Raw genomic sequence first — 14929 nt, forward strand, 5'->3', positions numbered from 1 at the left:
CACACAGAAATTGAATGTTGTTATCAGCCATTCATTAATTCGGCGTGGAATACTGTTACATTCCCCATACAGTACCTCGACTCCCTTCCATCCTCTCGTGTCTATGAAATCCTTATTATTGCCTTTATTTGGCGCGAATGGAGCACGGACTGTCCACGTGGAGTAACCCCACATACCATTGGCTACTAAGTGTCCTGGCCAACCAATGATTCAACTGTTCACGCGCACTTTCTCGTCTCTCATTGGACCAAAGCAATATATCATCTGCATGTTGGTAAATAGCGCATTGCACTTGCACATGCACGCTACGCCATCAGAGCGTCAGAGCCCAACCTGATTCTGTCCAATAGCGGAGCTTGTACGCTCTTAAGGCCAACCCTCATTTCGCATTGACAGGGACAACAACCAATTATTGCGTACACTGTTCGATTTCTGGGTGTGGTTACACGTTACAGTTCAATAATGTATCTAGTTTGGAATGTGAAGTTTAAACTACTTGATGACATATAGTGACATATTGCTGAGCTAGCCTCGCTAATCATTGTTTCGACTGTATGTAGATTGTACATGAGCAATACAAAAGCCTACACGTTTGCCCAGCTACTCGGCGATATCGAATCCTGGGATATACCTGGAAGGTAAGAGTTTTTTTTCGGAGTTATTCAAGTATAATATTTGTATAAGTATGATATGTTCTGATTATCATATTTGACAGTAGACCTAAATCCAGCTATCTCTCGTATGCAGATAACATCTTCACAATGGTTGAACAAGTTCACAACTTGTGCATCATTTTCGACAATGAACACAAGCGTGAATACAGTGCTGGTGAAGTTCTGTCTGGACACGTTTTGATAGAGGTGTCTACCGGTGTGTCACTTCAATTCAAAGCCATAAAAATATCAACCAGAGGATGTGCCCAGGTCTGCTGGGACGAGGGGCCACGACCACTATGGCCCATCAGTGGTTCTATGACAAATTCATCTTCTCAATGTTTTAAGGATGAAGTAGAATACTTCTGCATATCACAGACTTTGGAAGAAACACCAGGTATGCCTACATTTGGATACAGTAAGAAGATACCTGTGATGCATCACATGTTGATCATTTGCATACAGTGTTTACAGACAACAGTGTTGTCCTCCTTTCTAAGACGATCAACTGGCTACTCCAGAAATATGACATACTGTAGACCCTATTTATGACAACTACTGTTGATAGTGATTAAATCAAATACAAGTATGGAATAGGCTTAATATTGTCTTTATCTTGTAATTTCATTTAGGCTAACAGTGTTTTTACTTCTATGCAGATGGTGAGGAGTTCATCCGACTTAATGAAGGGCGCCACCGGTTTTCTTTTCACTTGGAGCTCCCCCAAATGTGAGACATGCTTGTCAGACTAAACAGGAAATTATGCAATCCAACGTTTTTGTTTTGGCTCATGACAGTGAGATATTACACAATATGAATGGTGACATACAGTGTCTGTGTAAGTAAAGGAAACTTTCCATTGTAGGCCTCCTCTCTTTTCATCACACCTGGACAGTGGTTCACTTAGGCCTAAACATAGTCTTCATGCTGAGTGAGATTCCATAAAGATCAGTGTAGAGTTAGGAGCATAGTGTTATCATCGTTTAAGATGATGAATAACATCACTAAAGTGAAGATGTCTTATTTTTCTGCTGTTTTCCAGGCCCATTGTTACCTCTTTCAACGGGAAGTATGGGAGTGTTGGCTATCATGTGACGGCTGTGTTACAGAGGCCACTGAAAGAAGATCAAAGTGTCAGCAGAGAATTCTCTGTTATCAGCCATGTTGATGTTAATTCCCCATGGTTACTGGTGAGCAAATCTTGAATGTCCCCAGATGGTGATTGTGTCTCCAGAATGCAGTAAAACAAACACATATAAACAAGACAAAACATTGACAGAATTATAATTTTCATTACTGTATGTGAGTAGGAACGTTCGTTTTTCAGATTTCAGATTTTCATATTCATACAAGTAATGTCTCTACATTCACTTTTTCATGTTGATACATTGTCCTTTTCAAAGCTGTGACTGTAGGAACTTCTTCCAATTATGTTGATACAGTAAATGTTACATTCTTTGAAACCTACCCTCACTCATTTCATTTGTTTTTATTTCCAGTCTGCTGTGACTACAAACAATGACAAAATGATCGGCTGCTGGATTTTCACCTCAGGCCCAATTTCTCTGAATGTAAATATTGACAGAAAGGGTTACTGTAATGGTAAGAACATTTCAAAAGTTGTTTTCATGTGCTGAGCTTGCAGCTTTCACATTATTACATGTTTCATTATGTTCTGTAGATCTTAAAGTTTCAGGAGAGGAAACAAAGTGATCAAAGTTTTGCTTTTCATATGATTCATGTTGTTATCGGTAATGATTTATAGCCTACCTGAAAGGAAAGTTGGAAGTTTCAAATATAGCCCAATATTGTGTGTTTTAAAAGTAAATCGTCATGTCTTGTCTTCCTGCTAGGAGAGTCAATCCCCATCCATGCTGTAATTGAGAACTGTTCTTCTCGACTTATAGTGCCTAAAGCAGCAATTTACCAAATACAGACCTACATGGCAAATGGCAAATCCAAAACTCATAAAAAGCTGGTTGCCAGCGTCAGAGGTACCCACATTCCATCAGGCTGCACAGACACATGGGATGGAAAAACACTGAAGATCCCACCTGTCTCTCCCTCAATCCTCAACTCCTCACTCATCAGATTGGAATACTCCCTGGCAGTGAGTATTCCATTCTGCTGTATTGTTCAATCATAATGCTGATTATACATGATACCAATGATTCTGTCTAAATGTGGTCTGAATCCAGTAGTGGTCCATGTTGTGTTGTGTCATATTGTCTGCTTTTACCCTCATAAAGATCCATTAATATGCTGTCTGTGTAAAGAAACCTGAATAAACGGTGTGGTCTATGTGAAGTCAGTACTGAAATGGTAGAATTCATTCCCATTTCCTTTCCTATGTTGAGGTCATGGTTCAAATACCAGGTGCAAAGAAACTGAAGGTGGATCTTCCTGTTGTGATTGGCAGTATACCATACAATGGGTTTGGCAGTCGAAGCTCCAGCATAAGCAGCAGCTTCAGGATGGACATGAGCTGGCTCACGTTGGCACTGCCTGAAGTGCCTGAAGGTAAGGAGAGGCCTCATGAAAACACAAACACACACACGTTATCAGCACATTCAGACGACGAAAAAAAGGCTTTAGAAAGAGTACCATAAATGGGCTCCAGTTCCATGTCAAGGCCAATCTTTATGTCTTACTGAAGAGTGTATTTGAAGCTTTGTGTTAATGAATATCGAATCGGACTGACCTTTCACCTCATGATGAATCCCCCTACTGCAGCTCCACCTAACTATGCGGATGTGGTGTCTGAGGAGGAATTTGGACTGCACAGCACCTCTTACTCTGAGTCGGTAGAGTTTGAAAGACAGCTTGGAGGACCAGCCTATGCTTACATCCAGGAATTCAGGTTCCAGCCCCCACCACTGTATTCAGAGGCCAGTTTTCAAATTCACACATTGTTACATTGAAATAGTACACTAGGGTTGTAGAGATTAATAGATTTTTGTGGTAAAATCAACAGATTTCTATATATCGGAACAAAGACAAGAAGTTAAAGCAGTAGTGAGTGACATGTACTGTATGTAGCCAAGTAAAGGAAGTACAAGGAAGCTTGGTCCAAGCAAATCGCACCTTTTTGTCCTAATCTATGCAGGTAGCAATTTGCACCTTTGATTTGGAGGCCATAATATCCTTGTCAATTGGTAAAGTGCCCTACAACTCCCCATTCATTGTTTAGGCACCACTTTGGGTTTCTAGTCTAGATTTTTTTCTAAAATCGCTGACCAACTAAATTGCAAGGTGAAAAATAAGGCACATTAATTTTACATGGCCATAATGTTTAACGGATGTCCCGCTTCACTTTAAAAAATATATATGTATATTATAAATTATTATTAATATGGGTAATGCATTGTTTTATGATCGGGCAGGCCAAAGAATGGGCAAAGTAGGCAATCGCATATGGCCCCCAAATAAAATTATTTATTTTGGATTGTTTCTGCCAAGTATATGAGCTACACATTCGGGGCACTTATTGGCTCAGTTTGAGTTGTTGGCGCGACTCATCACAGCAGCTAAAATGTCAAGGCCAACAGGAGAAAGGGAGAGAATTCAAAGTTAGGAATCTCAGAGTTAGTTTAGATGTGTACACAGGGCTCTCCCCAAAGAATGTAAGAATGGCCCTGCACACTGAACTTGCCGGCGCCACTATGTAAACATTTCCAGGAAAATTAAACTATATATTTAGTAAAGATAGAGTAACTATCTTTGATCGCCAATGACATTGTTCTTTAAAACGAAAACGAAAGTGGAAGTGAAAGTGTTGTTCCTCAGTGAATTCAGCATTTGAGGAGGTTTTTTTTTTTTTACATGAATAAACGCAAGTCAGGTTTTGATAATGCAATCTAGCACCATGCTGTTCAAAAATCCAACCAAGAGAACCAAGACCTGATTAACTAGCTGTGTTTAGAGCTGTTCAACGCAAGATAGACACACTGGCTGACTGAGGTTGTAAAGTGGCAGTGTTGCATTTTAGGAAAGACAGTTATTATTTCAGAGAAGTTATTTCATCGTTAGAATATATGGTAAATTTAAAGACATATAAGGGTTTGTAATCCCACACCTAGGGGAAAAGGTCACAAGAAAACAGATGGTCCTAGAATATTTGGAGAATGCAGTCAGAAGGGGTGAGGTCAGATTGAGGGGTTTGATATAGGTGAAGAAAACAAAGGATCAAAGCTGCAGAAACCAGGATAGAGTGATAAAGAGTAAAGATAGGGTGAATAACTGATAAACAAAGTTGTAAACAGCCAGAACAAAAGGCTTTTGAAATCAGCCTGGGCTCATCAAGATTTAAGCAGACAAACGGCCGCCAGCCAGGTGGGAGTCGCCCACCTTGATGACGAAATGTAATTCTTGAATGTTATTGGTGTATGTAGACAGGAAACAGAAATGCGTTGAATAGAAGGCGTCAACCTGTGTGAAATCTATAAAGACAGGTGACTGAGGTAAAAACAGGGTCAACTTTGCACACCTGAACGGCTACATATTCTGCATGAATAAAGTCTTTGAATGAATCAACAGCTCTGGTTAACGGTATTTTATTTCAAAGTATTATTACTTAAATTCTACGACAACTACAATTGAAAATGCATTTTCATTAAAGCCACAGTCTGTAATTTTCCCAGTAATTTAAAATTATGTATACTTCATAGGCGTACCCCAGGATTTTGATAAATATGTTGTATAAACAGGGCTGGACTATATGGCCAAAAATGTTATCACAATATATTTTTTCAAATTGGTCAATAAGGATAATTATCACGATATACATTAAAGAATTTACGTAAAATTTGAAGGCTGTTTTATGCTTCGGACTGAAGCATGAAGAAACTAGAGGGTTTAAAATGTCTCAAGACAATACCAGACAAATAAAAATTGTTATTCTGTATGCATGAAATTAAAACACCCGCCAAGAATATTGTCAAAAGTCAATAGGCCTAGGAATAATAAATAGTGTTGCTTATCAATCAACTTTGTACAAAGCCATAAAAGTTTTCATTTATGATACGAGAATCGTCTACAGTTAATTCATTTTTTAAAAGACATTGTCCTAAATTTGTATGCGTTGACTGTAAACGGATTAAGTGATAGAATCCAGCAAATTATTGAGAAACTGATTCCGAGCTATAGCTGGTTCAACTTTTAAAATGTTTTGGTAAAACGTTGGACAGTAAGGATGACAAACTGGAAGGCATGTTTGTTACCAACAAAACAGCAACAAGGGAGTGTTGTGTGTATCTGTGAATAGCTCTCTCTTTCTCTCGCTGTTCACACATCCTGCATCTGTTTTCTTCTGCTCTTTATCAGATTTTAACAGGGACGCAGGACTCAAAACGAACTTCATCATGATAACAGCCATTATGTCTTTATCATTAACGAATAAAAAAAAAAATATCGATAATTATTTTGATTGTTTTATCGTCCAGCCCTACTTATATATACCATAATGAGGTAATTACAACTGTATCACCTTTCCATAACCAAAACACCAATGACTTATACTAAGATCTCGCCTAGGGACTCCAAATTCATGAATGTTAATGTATTTAATAATCTGATTGAAATATTATTTCTCATACTTCATTTTTATCGATCCAAGCTGGATATTCGTACTTTCGATAGTGACACTGTTTTTGTTGTTGTTGTTGTTTTCTCACTCGGTCTCACTTTTCTGAAAATTAAATCCCTTAAACAGTTAATCAAGTTTGCATGGCCTAATAGGAAAAAAATATCAACACACTTTTTTTTAATGAACTTGACAGCCCTAGTATTCACATGTAAATGTATCCTCTAAATATGAATGTTCTGCTTTCTAACTGCTATCTTCATTTGTAACAGGTTGATCCTCACCCAGTCCAAATACTGTAGAAGAGCTTGGGCAACAGGTTGTTTTCACAACGTAATGTTAAGTCCCCACACCAAAGGAGGTTGGCAGTGATGGCAATCAATGTGAAGCACAAAAGCTGTGAAAGACGAAGAAGTAACATTGCAATGTTGCAATAATAGTATCTTACACTGTAAAGGATGGTTTTGAGAACGTTTAACTGTGAATATAAACTTTTTTTTCTTTTCGGGGTGAGGGTACACTGCACTTTTAGTCAGACTCTTAAATAGAGGAGTAGTTACAACAATGAAAGAACCACTATTTAAGTTACTCTGACTGCTTTGACTTTAAGAAGTTGGAATTTGTACAGGATGAATTGCTCAAATGTACCACACACTAGATGTATATTTTATGAATGAATATGCATCTGAATATTGTTGAGAAGTGCTTTTGACCTAAGTAATATTGTGTACAGTACAAGCACCTACAGTATACTTAATATTAAGAAATATACTTTCGTCACCAGATGCCATTCGTATGTGTCACCATTAACTGATTTCTAAACAAGCTCAACACATTGCTGGTAGATAACATGAGTTAACCCCATATCATGTAAAGCACTGAGCTGGTAAAAAGTAATGAGTGTACAATATAATACCTCGGTTCTTTTCATTTCTGGATTTTCTTAGAACTTTAACATTGCAACGATACATACAATATTATACCAGCCTCATGTAGAAGAATACCTTACATGGTATGTTGAAGTTAGATAGATTGCTATATTGTTAATCAGTTGCTTATATAATGGTACACATTGTCAGGATTTTTACAGGATAACTGCGGTACAGTATTTACACAGCTCTTTTTCATGTTATCCAGTAAAATCACAGAATGGATTTATACAGTTTCAACTTTCCACCACTCTCCTCACACATACTGGATGTTCCCCGTAAACATCGCTATGACAGAATTCCTTTAAATTCCTGCCTTTTTCGGTTTTCTGTATCTAATACAAGGTTACCATGAATGCTTTGGTACTTAATACTTAAATTCTATAATGTTTTAATGATTGGAATAATGGCATGCCAGGATGACCATTTTGACCTTGGTGGTTGTATTCTTGCACAAAACTATTTAAGATTTTGCAAATGTGTAGTTTACATTTGAGGTTTCAGATAGTGCCTAAAGAGAAACTGCTGTGAGAACATGCAGTGCTGTTAAAGAGGCAAATGCCTGTTTTGTTTGCTATACTAATGTCATTTGCCTTACAAGTGTATCCGTGGAATTACATTGCATTTGTAATCTTTTCAGATCATGTTGTATATGTTGTCATCTAGGCCATTAAGATGTGTTACACTACAATGTTGCTTTTCATGCATTAGTAAGTTTAAACCCCATGGGTTTCTTTTCCCCTTGTACAGGTATCTGTGGTAATTTTATAAAGAAGTTTAAATATAATTATTTGGCTATGTGTATATTGCTCAAGTCTAGTTCTTCCCCTGCCTTTGACAAAAACACAATGTCAATGTACCTATGAGGTACAAGAATGACAGTTGGTTATTTAGTGATTCTGTACCAAACATTTGATGATGGGACTCCAGATAATGTACAGTACTTCTGATGACAGCTCCTTCTCTCAACACAATGTGAACAGGACAGCCACAAGAGAGTGGGTTTAACCACCCTGGTAAACAGCCATGTAAATCTCTAAGAACTATGTGAGGGAACACACACCACAGATAACTGTCTCAATGGCCTGACACCTGTCCGAGGGACTCTGGACACAGTGGCATTTCTTTTATCCTAGGTGGGTTTTATGATCCTACATTATCATTATGTTCCAATCTCTCCCAACTTCCTGAATTATGCTGTCCCTCCTATTTGTGTCACTCACATCCTATGCATGCCCCAGAATGTATGAATATGACTGTTTAGAACACCATTAACTGATGTAGTACTTCCCACGAAAAACTGCTAATGGACATTTCAGTGTCAGGCCAGGACATTGCTAGAGACACAGACTGCAAACAGCTGCCTTTACACCTCTACACCTGTACATCCTACATACAGTATAGGCATACTAATCAGATTAATCCCTTAGTAGAGCAGTGTCTCCTGACTGGTGGTGCCACTCTCAGTCATTTGTGAGACCCTAGCCCTTATGAAACCTTCATGAACCCTTTATATGGCCTTTATAGATGCAATGTAATGACATAAAGGGTGGCCAAAGATGTTATGCTACATTTGGCAAAGTACCAGATATAACAGTAAGAAGATGTTAGATTAGAACACCCTTTTTAGGGATTTGCTTATAAATCTATGTAGGCTTTATAAAGGGTTTATGAAGGGGTTTTAAAGCACTGAAAGTAGTGGTAAAACAGTCTCTACATACTGTATGAAGCTGGAACAAGCTGGAACAAGTTGGAACATGCAAATAACATTTTTGGTATGCAGTATGGTTGAAATCTAATGCAATTGCTTTGGACTATCCAAATGCTTGGAACTTAACAGAGCATACAGATATCTGGAAAGTAAGAATAATGTTTTTTTAATTGGGACCGATGAACTGCACTTGACCCGAGTTTGCACTTATCCAACATGTATTTATCAGGAGTTCACTCTACATCATTTAGTTGTTCTTGTTAGTTTTTTTTGTTTTGTTTTTTTAAAAGTGTTTTACTTCTTACTTTTTCCTACATGTGTTTAGGTCAAAAGTCTTCATTTTGGATGACCTGTTTTTATAGTAACAAAAAAAATAAGGGTATGTATCTTGTGTTAGATTCTTTCTTTTTGAGTACAGTGAGAATGTGCAATATTTATCAGGTTTTAAATTATTAAGGATGTGGCCATTGCACAGCCAGCTGTTACCTTCTAAAACGCGTCATAGGGGATAGAAAAAAAAAGATGGGCCACAAAAAACTTGAAAACACCAAACCAAACTGATCTGCAGATGCAAATGAAATGAAGGAGGTCATGACTATAAGGCTTGACTAAGGAGGTCATGACTATAAGGCTTGACTAAGGACTGATCCAATTCTTTGCCGCTTTTTCATATAGTGTAAATCTACTGATGCTTGATAACATTCATGAAATACCTAGTTTTCATTCTTATACCTTATTTTTTTCTCTTCTTTTTACATGCTGTAAAAATAAAAAAAGGACAATATCACGCTCTGGAGTGTTAAGTGAGGTTTGAACATCACCCTAATAAACTGTCTTTAATATTTCCCTCATATCTTTGCTGGAGGCAAAACATGGTAAGCATGGCACCCCTGGCACATCTTATTCATGGAGAGCTCATCAGAGTGTGACAGCCACAGTTCTGGTCCAATGGGGATCTAATATAGCCATAGTTAGCTCAACAAACCAAATGGTTGGATTCTTATCCCCCGTCACCCTCTCTGACAGCATAAATTGTCGGGACACGAGGGGACAAGGCACATCAGTTAAACAACATTCTTGCTCAAAATTCAGAATGAAGACAACACAAACTGTGTCAGTCATTATGTGTTTAATGTACCATATCCTATTCTTCTCCGGTACTCCACCCCCGGCTCAGAAAGCAGTGCATCTAAGCATAACTATGCGCCTCATTGATGCTTCCTCTGTAGATGTTGTTGTTCTGCTTGGCTCCTCATGGTAAAACAATATAGCCTAGAAGTCTAAGGAGAATCCAGGGTTATGCAAAGTACATAAATGTAATGGTGCATTTTAAGGCATTCAATTAGCTTTATGTGGCTCCATTTTATTATTGAAAGCACATATAGTGGTAAAATGTTGGAGTTAACAGAATACCCGAGGGAGAAGGATAGTGGCATAATATTAGGGTCTTCAAGCAACATGGCCATAACAGAAACATATTTCTCCTCTGACGTGTTAATAGGTAGACCTTGATTTTGAGAAGCACAGTGTTTGGGACCTCAGCTATACTTTGTTGTATAGTGCAAGTGGCTTGTATAGGACAAGTCTGCCATCTACTGGTTTGTTTAAACCAGTAGTATGTCTTCACAGTTTAGTGACCATTAGTCAGCACTGAATTTGTGACAGAATCCACATTTGATATTGCTAGTCAATTCCAATCCAAATTTCTGTTTGTTTATCACATATCAGTAAATTAAGGCCATGCATGAATGATCATGCTGAATGATCTTCTGAAAAAAAATATATTTTTGAATTGGTTATTGGCATTAATATGTCACTGTTGCATAAAGTGGCTTTTTCAGAAGTGACAGTGTGAACTGGGATTGGGACGTTGGGACTCAAGGTTTTTAAATCTTGTTTCAGGTGTCCAGATTGAAAGCAGCTATTCACTTAATTTTGACGAGAGACCTCTCTCTGTTACTGGACATTAGGCCTAGTGCTCCTCGGAGAGATGTGGCCTGTATTAACTGCCTGCACAGCCTGAGTTACCAGCTACCAGACAACATTTGAAGCCTCTGGGCTGTTTCCAACTCTCCACTTTCTCACTGCACGTTAAAACTCAAATATGTTACTTAATCCTATCCCCCGTAAAGTCAAAACTTGTCAGGATTATTCCTGTAAATCTCCTCTCGGGATTGAGGGGGAAACTCATTAGTGGGAGTTCATCCTTGTGGGAGAAGCCATTTTCATCCTCATTAAATACCTTTGTGTGTCTTCCTTTATGAAACTGCCCAGTTTTCCTTAAAAAACAGGCTGCTTAACCTGGGACAGCTCCTTCACGGTAATGGCTAACCCTAAGCATACACCCCCGGCATCACACTGTGCTTGATCGTATTCAAACAGAAATTCCCCGCTCTTTATTTCCTGAGGCCTGTTAATGTTAATATCGCACCAACTGCCTAAATATCCACACTATGGGACACCACAGATTTATAATACAGCACCTTTATAACTGGCATTAAGATTCATGAGGGTGGAGGGAAGTGGACCTGCCTTCTTAGCATATCATCACTGTTAAAATATACCCTCCGAGGCAAATGGAAGTAATTATGAGGACTTGTTAGGTATTTCAAGGTAAAAAGGTGAAGTGGATGCAAAAAGGTGTGGTAATCTAGAGGAAGTAATTGGCAAAGGTTGTATCCAAAAGGTTCAAACAAGTATTATGGTAAAGTGACTAAACCACCCTTAGTTAAGATGAGGCAAACTACGGTTCAGACTTTTTAATGACAACCAGGCTCTGACAGAGTCATTGTGTAGAGCAGGATTGAGGTAAGAAGCAACTCGACGTGGGATTCATCTTGGCTAAGTACCATAAGCAGTCTAGCAGTGGCCTGCAGGTGTGGGATGAAGAGGTCCTATACAGGATTTTACAGTAACTTCCCATCAGAGGACAAGACAATAGTGTGCCAGTGAAATATGGTGTTGTCGTTCAAAAGAATGTAAACAACAGCAAGAGGACCACTAGAGGCCGTAACTGGTTTCGCCCCTACACATGTGTCCCAAAAACCCCATTGGCATTTAAAACAAGATCACACACAAAAAGTAAGAGACCAAAAAGAAGTTAGGGTATGTCCTTATAGGACCCTGTACTACTGTACAAGCCTCCAGTTAAAGTTGAAAAAACTAACGAATAGATTGTCAAGCACACCATAGTCCAATAACCTCTGTTCATGGGGCATACAGAGATGACTGTAACATAAATCAGAGATGGGGGTCTTTGGGGTTGTGTTTCCTGTGCAGGGACCAGGGGTGAAGTTACATGCAGTGATGCCAGTATTTCCCCTGTTCTCATACGAGGGGTTAAGTGAAGGCAGTAAAGGTTTATTTGCTTCCATATTGCTCCTTGTCGCCATCAATAAGCGGCTACAACGTGTCTTGAAAGTCAGCTTATAAAAGTTTTAGGAAACTCTGAGAGCTTAAGTGATCTTCTCTAGCTTTGCAGTAGCCTGCAGCACGCAGGATGTCTGCTTATATTAATTTCATGGAGTTTAAGAGGTCACCAAACTCATTTGGAGATTCTTACTCATTTATGAACTCCACAACCCTCTGTTCTGCAGTGCTCTAAGCTACTGGACTTCAGATGCTTAAATTTACATGGAATATTATATGGCTGGGTGATAAAAAAAAGTATAGTGCACTCTAAGAGAGTTGAAAGCACGTAGGCCGACTGAAAAATGCACTTTGAAATGACGGTTACCTGCTTTTTAATGAAAAGTAAGGTGAACAAACCCATGTTTTATCTGCCTTGTGTTGGAGGGCTTTTGGGGAATTGCTTTAACTAATATTCAAACAGATTTCTAATGAGACAATGGGTTTCTCAGAAAGCAGCTTAGCTGGAGAGCAGAGGAACCCAGACGGTGAAACTGAGTAAATGAGCTTGCCAGCTGCTATGACTCTTCAGGCATACAATTACATGAGCTACCATGAAAAAAATGATATTCTCAAATATACTGTAGTTACGAAGATAATGGTCAACTTAACTCACTACTAATAAGACCAGTAAGAATAGAAGTAGTTGCTGTTACCATGGCACTGGTGATTGTAGTAAAAATTAGATGCAGACTACTATACTACTAGTTCTGTAGTGCCACAAACTGATACTGTTGTAGTGGAGTTGTGGATTTGTATTGGTTGTCAAAAGTATACTTACTCTTCCAAGATAGTCACAGGCAGTACCCTGACCAGGAAATAGTTAAGGCTCAGCTCAGCAGTTGATGGTAGTACTCACTCTCACTGTGACCTCTCCTCAGGGCAGGCTGCCATTCATACTGGGGACAACCTCACTGGCCACAGGAAGGCCTCTGCCCCAGCCAGTCTGCGGCAGTCTCACATCTGTACCAGATCTCCCAGTGTGAGTGTTTAAAAGCAATGAGGCCTCACATCTGTGCAGGGGCTGGGATTGGTCAGGGGGGTAGGGGGTGATTAATTGACGGTCACATCTCGGTGACTGCTGCCCACACTGCTTTGATGAAGAGGGATTAGGTTGCGCACCACAGGCTCAGCTGATAATAGGAGACTAGAGAGGAAACACTCATGTCACGCTCCATGGCAAGGATTTCAATCAAAGAACCACTTCATTCGGAGAGCCAAGGCTGTTAAAACAACACGTTAAATCCTCATGTTTCACTGTAGTGAATGTTGCATTTCGGTGTACTGTATATAGTGGGAATGGTAGCATAGAATTGCTATGCAATTCTATTTTACTTAAATGTTGGCCTCTGACCAACCAACATTAGTACTGGTATAATCACACATTTTGTACCAGTCTTGTTTTGGAGTAAATAAAACACAAACATTTGATACGTTTTCCAAGAGAAAAAAAATACCATTTCATTTAGTTCTGTGCGTCTGGGTCCATGATGTAGACTAGAGACATTAACTTTGGAATAATTGGAATAATTGTTATTGGACACGTGCCTCATGTGAGCTAAGCATCTCATATTTTCTCATACCCTATGTGCTGACTGTGTAAAACAAGTAGTTTTCCAAAAAATATCTCAGGGAAAATACTGCCTCTTTTTTCTGTGACACTAGGCATGACATTCTACTCCCCTAAAACCCAACTTCATCCATGCTAACAGGATTTCTCTCCAATGTATTATTTAATCTCCTGAAGCTCTCCCTGGGATTGATATTATGAAGAATAAATATTTTGGAGTTAATGCAAGCGATAGGCAGATATAGCTCAGGGCAGAAACTCATGAATACATATTTTACTGGCTCCCAGAGGTAGTAATATGACATGTAACTAACTGAGAGATTTTGTCCTCTTTTTTTTTCATTCCAATCAGAATATTGCCCAAATAAAAATGAACTCTGAGCACAGCATTATAAAGCATGATGGAAAATGAGCACATGATTTCTCTCCATTCTAAGCTGATTCCAAAAGGCCATTAGATGAATGGTATTTGCTACAGTCTACTGTAGTAGGATAACAGAATTCAGAAACTTTTGGGAGGTATTGCGGTAATCTCTGACTTTGAAAGACATTCCAAAGTGATCACTTTTGTCTGTTTGTCATATGTGTAGTGCCTGCCAATGTGCATGTTGACATTCTGTGTCAACTATATGGCAACTTAGCTTTGCCAAGGCACTAGCAAACAGTGTGTGCAAATGATTAGCAACCGAGAGTTCATGATTTGTTGAAGCCTTACAATTTGCTGGTTTCATGGTTTATGGAAAACTTCTGTTAAAGAGGGGCTGCACTGGCAGATTTTGCCTTGATTTTCCTCCTCATTTTTTCAAAAATGCAACTGAGAACAAGATTTGTTCCTTGGAGGTGTGGATTGATGTACCAGCCAAAGCCGAACCTTCAAGATTTGTCAGGCTGAATCGGGACATCACAAGTCTCAGCCAATGAAAATACTGGGTCTTTGTCAAAGGTTATAGGTTTTTTTTACACTTTTTTGGGGGCTAGAATGACTACTACCGAGGCCATTTCCAGTTTTCAACTGGAAAATTTGGTTTTTCGTTTCAGTTCCTCTTTAACTACATTATTTAGTGGTATAAAAGTGTC

The 14929-nt window shown here is 38.8% G+C and overlaps 1 protein-coding gene across 5 annotated transcripts; it reads left to right on the plus strand.

The window, feature by feature from the left end:
• Positions 1 to 508: 508 nt before the first annotated feature.
• Positions 509 to 7944, plus strand: LOC310802337 (arrestin domain-containing protein 4-like). Of its 5 annotated transcripts, none has more exons than XR_014554145.1 (9): positions 509 to 638; positions 748 to 1050; positions 1313 to 1382; positions 1696 to 1843; positions 2153 to 2255; positions 2507 to 2763; positions 3011 to 3173; positions 3387 to 6119; positions 6507 to 6620. XR_014554145.1 is itself a non-coding variant. In XM_083666634.1 (9 exons), exons 2-9 carry the CDS (start codon positions 762 to 764, stop codon positions 6534 to 6536), a joined length of 1215 nt encoding a protein of 404 aa, XP_083522760.1. In that variant the 5' UTR covers positions 509 to 638; positions 748 to 761; the 3' UTR covers positions 6537 to 7944. The 5 variants fall into 5 exon arrangements, 4 of the variants coding, with proteins under 4 accessions (XP_083522760.1, XP_083522758.1, XP_083522761.1 ...); XM_083666634.1 differs by having other exon boundaries at positions 3387 to 3541; positions 6507 to 7944; XM_083666632.1 differs by having other exon boundaries at positions 3387 to 3513; positions 6507 to 7944.
• The last annotated feature ends 6985 nt before the right edge of the window (positions 7945 to 14929 follow it).

Source organism: Argentina silus, assembly GCF_951799395.1.
Source record: "Argentina silus genome assembly, chromosome: 3".
Classification (NCBI taxonomy): Eukaryota; Metazoa; Chordata; class Actinopteri; order Argentiniformes; family Argentinidae; genus Argentina; species Argentina silus.

Bases quoted from the DNA above. Each gene is read 5' to 3' on its own strand.
- LOC310802337 (XM_083666632.1), top strand. From the start codon at position 762: ATGGTTGAACAAGTTCACAACTTGTGCATCATTTTCGACAATGAACAC. The intron at 1,383-1,695 runs GTGAGACATGCT...GCTGTTTTCCAG, and splicing joins CACTTGGAGCTCCCCCAAAT to GCCCATTGTTACCTCTTTCA. The intron at 1,844-2,152 runs GTGAGCAAATCT...TTTTATTTCCAG, and splicing joins TTAATTCCCCATGGTTACTG to TCTGCTGTGACTACAAACAA.